The sequence below is a fragment of the Brassica oleracea genome, chromosome C6 (assembly GCF_000695525.1).
Source record: "Brassica oleracea var. oleracea cultivar TO1000 chromosome C6, BOL, whole genome shotgun sequence".
NCBI classification, from domain to species: domain Eukaryota; kingdom Viridiplantae; phylum Streptophyta; class Magnoliopsida; order Brassicales; family Brassicaceae; genus Brassica; species Brassica oleracea.
Window position 1 is genome coordinate 10,645,704 of NC_027753.1, and position 9,018 is coordinate 10,654,721.

The window sequence follows — 9,018 nt, forward strand, 5'->3', positions numbered from 1 at the left end:
CTAAACCCTAAACCCTAAAATCTAAACCCTAAGTTTGTGACTTTTGATAAAACATTAAGTGCTATTTTTGTGACTTTTGACCTTGAGTGCTAGTTTGAGAACAAAAACTTGATTTAGTGCTATTTTTGTCTTTTTTTTTTCATTATATATATATATATTATTTAAAAGTTTATTTACTATTTTTGAATTATATATTTTAAATGATCTATATAACAAAAAAAGACTTCTGCAGATTTTCTTTGTTATCAACACCAACACTTGGTAAGTAACAGTTAGACATAAAAACATAGGTGCTTTGTTTGCAATTTGGGAATGTAATGGAACAAACCCGGATCAAGCAAAATCAAAAGTCGGTACGTATCCGGTTTAATCAAAATCAACTAGTTGAGAGTTAACTACCAGAATTCGCGGCGAGAGTGTCGGTGGCTGGTGCTACAGCGTCAGTCACACTGACAATTAACACCCAAAGAATTATATAAAAACAAAGTATCTTTTTGACAAAATCATCAAAAGAAACTCGCAGATTCGTGAAGTCCTTGTCTCTTTTTCTTTCTTCTTTTGCATTTTCCTAACCATTCCACTAGTTCTCCTCAATTTCCGTGAAACCCTTCAAAACCCATTTCGAAAGAGAGAGAGAGAGAGAGAGTGTGTAAGAAGAAGGAGAAGAAGAAGAAGAAAATGGGCGTGGATTTGAGACAAATTGTGGCTGGAATCCTCACCATCACCATGTTTGTCATGCTCGGACAAATGCTTCACAGAGACTACTTTAATGCTGTTCAGGTACTTAAAACCCACCATGTCCCTGTTAGTGACTGAGCACAATTCAAGTGGGGTTCTGATCGAATTGTTTTTTGTCTGTAATTTGTGGATGACAGATCTTGTGTAGGGTTTATTAAAAACCCAATTTCATATCGTTTTGTATCGAATGTGGATCATAAAGACTCAGACTTTGTAGAGAATGATTGTGAAAGCTTCAAGCTTTTTGTCTTTTTTCAATAGCTAAAAACTCCAAATGCTTCTCTTCTTTGCGTGTTTGTGGTTTTAACAGGGAAAAGTTGAAGGAGATGCACATGATATTGAGTTCCATGGATCAAAAGTAGCTGTTGTGGAAGATGGACTTGTTAGAGTAAGTGAAGGGATTAAAGGACCTTGGATGCGGGATAGCCATGAGCTTAAACCTTGTTGGTCAATCTCTTCATCTGGTATTTGTTTTCTTCCTCAGATCAGTTCTGCTTTTTAAGTCTTCTCTACTATTTTTGAAATTGGTTTGCTTCAATGTTTCTGGTGTTGTAGATGAAGCAGTATCGTCAAAGGGTTATGTTACATTCTCCTTAACTAATGGCCCTGAATACCATATCTCTCAGGTACTCTTCATCTTGACTATAAAGAGATGTTCTCTTCTTTCCTCTCTAATATCTTTTGTTGTTTAGATTACTGATGCTGTGATGGTGGCGAAGCATCTTGGAGCAACTCTTGTGCTTCCTGACATAAGAGGAAGCAAACCTGGTGATGAAATGTTAGTGTTTTCTTTGTGTCTTCACAAAAGTTTTTGATGTTTCTCCGTGAGGTTTATGAACAAGTTTTAATTGCTTGACCAGGAACTTTGAAGACATCTATGATGTAGATAAATTCGTTAAAAGCCTGGAAAGCGTTGTCAAGGTTGTGAAGAAACTGCCAAGCCACGTATCTCTAAGAGACATCGCCATCGTTAAGATCCCCACTCGAGTTGCAGAAGACTACATCAAGGAGCATATTGATCCCATCTTCAAATCAAAAGGGAACATTAGAGTCACGACCTACTTCCCTTCCGTGAATCTGAGGAAGTCTTCGCTGGATGGCGAGACAGATCCTGTTTCTTGTTTGGCAATGTTTGGCTCCTTGGAGTTGCAGCCAGGAGTGAGTGACTTGGTGGAGTCGATGATTCAGCGGCTGAAGAAATCAGGTGGCCGTTTCGTAGCCATAGACTTGAGAGTTGAGGTACTTGAGAAGAAGAATTGCCGTGAAACAGGTGCGGTGGGGTCCAAAACCTGTTACAACGCACAAGAGATCGCGTTGTTCTTGAGGAAGCTTGGGTTTGAGAGTGATACAACTATATACCTGACTCAGCCTAGATGGGAGAGCAGACTCAATATACTTAAGGACATTTTCCCCAAAACTTTTACTAAGGTGTGTGTGAGATCAGATCATTTCATTCTTTTAGTCTCTGAAGTTCTTGATTACCTTTTTGCTGATGTTGATTGTGGGTGGCAGGAGGTGATAATGCCAGCAAGCAAGAAATCGAAGTATCTTGAGTTGGAAAACTCAGAGTATGAGAATGTTATTGACTTCTACATAAGTTCGAGGAGTGATGTGTTTGTGCCAGCCATTCCTGGTCTGTTTTACGCAAATACGGTTGGAAAAAGGATAGCGTTAGGGAAGCCTCAAGTTCTTGTTCCTGCGGATATCTCAGGAACGTCTGGTCTTTCTACTGATTACATCTCTCCCTATATCTCAAAGAAGAACCACTTGGCGTATTCATGCTTTTGCTGAACTTCTCTATGAAGGGAAACAACGAGTGATCTTGAAAGTACACGAAAGGGTATAGCTCACCAAAGTGTAAGCCAACTAGTTACCAGGGGATTTTTCAGGTTGTTTATTGACAAAGTTTAGCTCTATACCGGTTCCAATTTTAGTTAAAAGTATTATTATCATTGGGGTTGTCTTGTTTAGGGAAGAAAAACTTCTGTAAGTTATATTCCAGTCTTTTGGTAACTATGGAGGATACGACCAGACATAACAACTGTACTAGAACAATGCAATGTATGATCTATCTGAGATATAAGCATCAAAGATAAAGATATTTACTATTTAGACACACAATATGAAGATGAGATTTTGCAAGAACGTAAATTAAGATGAGCCAGGAGAGATGAAATGTTGAGATTACTGAATCTCTAATGGACATCTCGACCACTGAGTCTCTTGTGTTGTCTCTCCCCAGTTCTTCAGCGAGCACGAGCCATCTCCAAAGCCAGACACTCGTTGAGTTCCATAACAAGCTGGCTCATGTTTGGTTTTCTTCTAGCTGCAAGGTCACTGTTGGGATCAACAATCTCTACAGCATCGCCTTTTGCAATTTTTAGGTCGACCCACCGGGAAATGTGAGGGATTTTAGTAAAACCCACACTCTTCCCAAAAGTGATGGTCCATTGGAACCGGCTTACCAGCGGTCTAGTTGGTGGTTCAGAAGTCACTGGTCCAATATTCTTTCCGCTCTAGGAGACTAACGGAACTACTAGCCTAAGCTGATCCGAGCGCCGAACTCCACTTGGGACCAGTAACTCGACCTCACCCAACCAGTACCGGGCAAATCTGGACAATATCCCATCACCTTGTTGTCTCCACTCGGATCACAAGCTTGCGTTACTAAGCTCGACATTAAGTACTTGTGCACTAAACTTATATATACATGACGTAAAAACTTGTTTTGTCCGATGTGAGACTTTGATTTTTGTAATAAATTAGACTTAAATTAAATGGCGAATCTCCAAAATAGTTTTTTTCTAATTTTATATCACAAAAATAGCCCTCAAAAACTAAAATGAGTAAAATAACATTTTATTTTTTGAAAATTTAAATTTTTTTTTATTTTTCAAAATTTGAAATGTTATCCCAAAACCCCACTCCCTAACTCTAAACCCTAAACTCTAAACCCTAAACCCTAAACCCCACTCCTAAACTCGAAACCCTAAACCCTAAACTCTAAACCCTAAACCCTAAATCCTAAACTCTAAACCTTAAATCCTAAACCCCACCCCTTAACTCTAAACCCTAATGTCTAAATTAATTTACCATTGGAATATAAGTGTATATTTATCTCTTTTGATAAAATATTAAGTGTTATTGGTCATTTTTATTCTTAAAGGCTATATTTGTGACAAAAACTTTTTTAGTGCTATCCTAGTCATTTTCTCTAAATTAAAACTGTATCAGATTAAACCAAAAAACACAACCGGTTGTATAATATTGGTTTTTCTTTTTCTTATATAATTGTGTAACCACCGTTGGTACCGTAATTAAAACCAGAAGTATAAACATAAGGTGTGATTGTGGTGGTGCAAAAGCAAAACCAAAGACAGTTTGATGAGAGTGGGGTTTCTGAAAGATCAATTTTTCGTGTCTTTGTAGTAATAGAGTGGTTTATGTTATTACGTACTTGCCTAATGCGCTAGTACCAAGCAGCTCAATTTTTTCTAGTTTGTGCATGAAGTTTACTTGCTGATCAAGAAAAATCACACTTGCCTAATGCGCTAGTACCAAGCAGCTCAATTTTCTCTAGTTTGTGCATGAAGTTTACTTGCTGATCAAGAAAAATCACTTTGCATCGCTATTACAAAACAAAACCTAGATCCTTTGTCTTTCGAGTAAACGTAGAGCAAAAAAGAGTCGAACCTACACGAGTATAGAGACATAACACTCACATACCTGTGATTTTAATGTGATTCTGTTCTTGTTGCGGTCAGAAAGTACCAAAAACATAGTTGTGTACATAAAAAATAATATAGATCAGAATCACAACTCAGCTCTTGTACACATAGAATTTCAAAGTCACTCATGAGACTTTTAAGTCTTCTACTTGTATCAGAAACGAAGATATAGAAGAATCCATCAACTCTTTCAATTTCTCCAAGAGCGCCAGGCTTCTTACTACAGCCATAGCTTTGGTTTCCATTATTTAGGCAAAAAGAGAATTATCCATAACTACTCAGACCTTGAAGAAGAGCAACTTTTTTTTTTCAGATCATAGAGATTGGTCCATGGGATTGTGTGCTTCGATGTCAACGTGCTGGATTCCAGGGACAAGCTCTCGGATCTGTTTCTCTAACCGGATTACTTCACTTCCTAAAGCCGTTACTACTTCCTCACCTGCAACATCATGCCTTACTCAGATTTTGTTTCAAGCTTGGAACATAAAATTATATCCACAAGTAGAAGAACTAGGTGCGTTGCATACCGTAGTTTGACATAATATTAAGCATTGCAGAATCATCTCCTTTCTTTGCAGCCTCGCGAAACTTATCAAATACACCACACTTTTTCAGATATTTTTAAAGTAACTAACCACATATTTAACTAATGGTATTGTTCACACATAGTGAGATAAAAGGCTGCAAATATAGTTACCAGTTTTGCCCACTCTTCATGCTTAGTTCTCTTCAAATAGTTTTGGACAACAACCTGCCCATTGAAATCTGTTTGCACATACAGCAGTTAAACACAATGACCAATGAATCACTCCAGAAAACTATCTTTAATCTCTAAGGCTATGCCTTTTTCCTTCTTATTTTCACAACCAAGGGAACAATCCAATCCTCTGAACAGTTGAAGAGACTAACCTATTTCAGCTTTAAATCTGAAGGATCCAGGACCAATCACTTCACTTTTGCAATCATATAGAGCATCTACAACCTACACCCCAAAATTTCTTATTTAAATGCTTTAAATATAATATTTCTGAGTTCTGAAAAGAAGAAATATGTACCAATTCGAAGTGTTTCAAAAAAAAAAAAGAAAAGAAGAAATATGTACCGAGTGGTTCGTGTTTCAAAAAAAAAAAAAAAAAGTACCGAGTCGTTCTTTAGAAAATGAAGAATTTTACGCATGTCTTGATCATCCATTGCTCTTCCAATCAAGGCATGTCGGTTCCGTTGTATGAGAAATATAGCAACCTAGTAAAAATCCATATTCTCTGGTCTTAGAAAAATGTAATATTACAAATTTAAGTAGAACTGGAAGAATATACCATTCCAAGTAAATTTCCAACTACAATGGATCCTATAGGATCATAAATAGCATTTCCTGTCATCTTAACAGCAACCAGAGAAGCCGCAGCTATTGCCAAACCTGCCACTGCAGCGCCGTCCTGTTCATTTACAACAATTAAGGTCATAAAACAATTTAGCAGTGCGTTCAAAAAACTGATACAAGAGTTAGAAAACTAATACCTCAGTCATAACAGCAACAGAAGTAGGATCATGACCACGCCATATATAATCTCTTATGGTCATGCCTTCTTGTGCAGCTCCTTTTTTCACAGATTGTATTGCAACTAGAAGTGATGCACCTTTTAAGAAATTTAAAGATTATTAATTAGTGTTGGCTTGATGCAGAAAGATTAAGAATAAATTATTTATTACCTTCAATTAAAAAAGAGCCACCAATTACCACAGCAGCATATTCCATATTTGGAGGTGGCTGAGAATAATTTATCAAAATTGATGATAATGTACAAAAAATATCTAATAAACCAGAAGATCAAATAGCAGATAAAGTTCCAAGCCAAAGTACCTGAGAAGTCCACAAGTTCTGTACTCCATTAACAATGGTAGCACCAGACCCAAGGCAAAAGATGCCAACAGCAGATATCAAAGACCATACGAATCTTTCTTTTGAGTAGCCATAGCTGAGCACAGAGACAAAATTTGGTATAAGAAATTGTTCTGTTCCACTTCCATACAATATATAAGATTAATGAAGACTCACGGATGAAGAGCATCTGGTGCACGCCTTGAGCTACTGAGACCATAAGCAAGAAGCGCCTACCAACATCAAAATGTATCAGTTCCTCTGCACCTATTACCCAATACATTAACCTGGACAGTAAAGCTATAAAACAGAACAACAGACCTGGTTAGCAAAATCAGCGACGGAGTGAACAACTTCAGCCATTATGACATGGCTAGAACTTGTCCACCAAACACCAAATTTGAGAGAAAACACAAGGAAGTTGCACCATAGTGCAGTAGTGACAGCTCTTTGACTGCTAGATGTTTCACCAAAAAAAAAAAAATCAGAACTCAGGAATAGGACCACATAAATATTTAGCTAGAGAGCTTTCCCTCATGATTCTCTACGCCAAGTACATAAGACCAAAACATAAACTATGAAACTAAACTTAGAAAGAAGCTAGCTAACGTCATATTCTACCGGAATAAAAAAAAAACAAAGACACCAGACAGAATCTTCCAAGAGGATACAGAAACAGAGCAAAGTTTTCAACTTTTGAAACTTAAAAAACCATGAATACTAAATGTATCTACGTAACAGGAAATGCAATAGATGTACATTACAAGAAAACAGTAAAAGGCATATTACCTATGTTGATCATTGATCTCAATTCTCTTGGCTTGTTTAGCCCGAGTGAACAAATCTGTTATACCAACACTATCATTAGTACTCAGTAAACCCATAAAAATTTACGACAACGAAGAAGAAGAAGAAGACATACTCCGGTGAGAAGTATACAGCTCAATAAGGGGAACATCTCTATCGAGCGAAACAGAGCATCGCACGCCGCCAAGACCTCGACTAGATAACTGCCAAGTGGAACGGATAAGAGAGCTAAAACTCCGATGGGTCTCTACAGCTCCGTTGTTTGTGTCGTCGAATTGCAACAATACGTGAAGTGAGCCGCCTACATTTGTCGCTCTGCTGTAACCCTTCACCGGAGAATGAAAGAGACGAGAGAAGAGGCGATGCGATGGTTGCATTTCAGAGTCTTCACAGCATGCAAGTCTGGTTTTGTTTTCCCAAGAAAATAAAAAAGAAAGAAAGAAGAGAAAGCTTTGCTTTGTTCCCGGAGATGTTGGAATCGGTAATCTCTTATTGGTTAAGTTATCTTAAATTTTATTTTAATAATTCTTTTTGATTTTCTATAATTATTAGTATGTTTTTTAATCTAAAAGCATACAACTGAAACAAGAAGTATAAGAATATTCTTTCTCAATTTGTTTGACCTATTCTCAAAGATAAAGCGAGCAAATAAGATGAAATGTATGTTTAAAAATTGGAATTTTATAGAAATTTGAACAAGTCAGATATTATTTTAGAAAATTAAACTATGAGTGGATTTTTCGGATAAGATGAGATAACTCCTCAAGTTTAGCAGTGCATTTTCCTTTTATTTGAAAAAAAAAAGTATGGAATCTAAAACCCTGGCTATAAGAACATCGTTATCCCAAAACTCTTGAAGTGGCGGAGCCACATAATAACAGGGGGGGCAGCTGCCCCCAACTCATTTTAAAGATTCAGTGTAAAACATTGACTAGTTTTCAATTTGCCCCCCTATCTTTTAACAAACCTATCCTTAGATCTATGCATAATTTTATTTTGTCCCCCCACAATTTTTTTCTTTAGCTCCGCCCCTGAACTCTTGTCTTAATTATTTTTTAATAGTTTTTAAGTAGTAAAGTGACTTAAGAGACATAGCTAAAGAAATTTTAATATTTACCATCTCCAATGCAAGTCTCTTAGTTAAGAGTTCTTCAAAAAAAAAAAAATATTTTATGAAAAACATGTCTACACAAGATGATCTGAGAGAGTATGGAGAATGAGAGAATATGTGTGTGATCAAACATGACTGAAAACTACAAGACTTACTCCAAATGCTACAAGACAACAAGACAGAAAACTACAAGACTTCCTCCACTCCGTGACACAAGAAAACTCCCAATGCTCCATTCTTTGACTCTGTCTTGACCTGAAAGACGAAGGTGAATCAATAACCAGATGCAATAACATGAAACATAAGAACAAGAACATGAAACATAAGATCACAACAACAAACAACAAACACATCAACAGAACTAGCATGAAACAGACAAAAAACAACTCGTCAAACCTTAAAAAAAAACACTTAAACACCCGTGATTTCACTACTAATGAAGGGAAGATTTACCCAATGCACAAGCTAGGAGATTTTATGATATGTTGGATGCTGGAAAGCAACCATTGTACGAAGGTTGCAGAGATGGTCATTCAGTTTTATCATCTGCTACAAGATTGATGGGCATTAAAACAGATTATAATTTTGCTGAAGACTGTGTGGATGCGATTGCTGATGTTGTAAAAAGTATTCTACTCGAGGATAATGTAGCTCCTGATTCATACTACGAGGTTCAGAAACTCGTAGCTGGTCTTGGTTTATCGTATCAGGTAATAGATGTATGCAGCGACAACTGCATGATTTATTGGAGGGGG

At 36.9% G+C, this 9,018-nt stretch overlaps 2 protein-coding genes across 2 annotated transcripts; one reads left to right on the forward strand and one right to left on the reverse strand.

Annotated features, from left to right (window-relative positions):
• The first annotated feature begins 464 nt into the window (after positions 1–464).
• On the forward strand, positions 465–2,846 carry LOC106296435. Its single transcript, XM_013732568.1, has 6 exons — positions 465–780; positions 1,049–1,202; positions 1,294–1,364; positions 1,431–1,516; positions 1,599–2,166; positions 2,251–2,846. The coding sequence occupies exons 1-6, from the start codon at positions 679–681 to the stop codon at positions 2,527–2,529; spliced, it is 1,260 nt and encodes a 419-aa protein (XP_013588022.1). The 5' UTR covers positions 465–678; the 3' UTR covers positions 2,530–2,846.
• Positions 2,847–4,491: 1,645 nt separating this feature from the next.
• Positions 4,492–7,572, reverse strand: LOC106299301 (metal tolerance protein C4). Its single transcript, XM_013735411.1, has 13 exons — positions 7,268–7,572; positions 7,135–7,189; positions 6,667–6,799; positions 6,523–6,578; positions 6,328–6,442; positions 6,177–6,234; positions 5,985–6,103; positions 5,783–5,902; positions 5,607–5,708; positions 5,376–5,448; positions 5,164–5,231; positions 4,994–5,054; positions 4,492–4,905 (listed from the first exon to the last, which is right to left on the reverse strand). The coding sequence occupies exons 1-13, from the start codon at positions 7,527–7,529 to the stop codon at positions 4,781–4,783; spliced, it is 1,347 nt and encodes a 448-aa protein (XP_013590865.1). The 5' UTR covers positions 7,530–7,572; the 3' UTR covers positions 4,492–4,780.
• Positions 7,573–9,018: the final 1,446 nt, after the last annotated feature.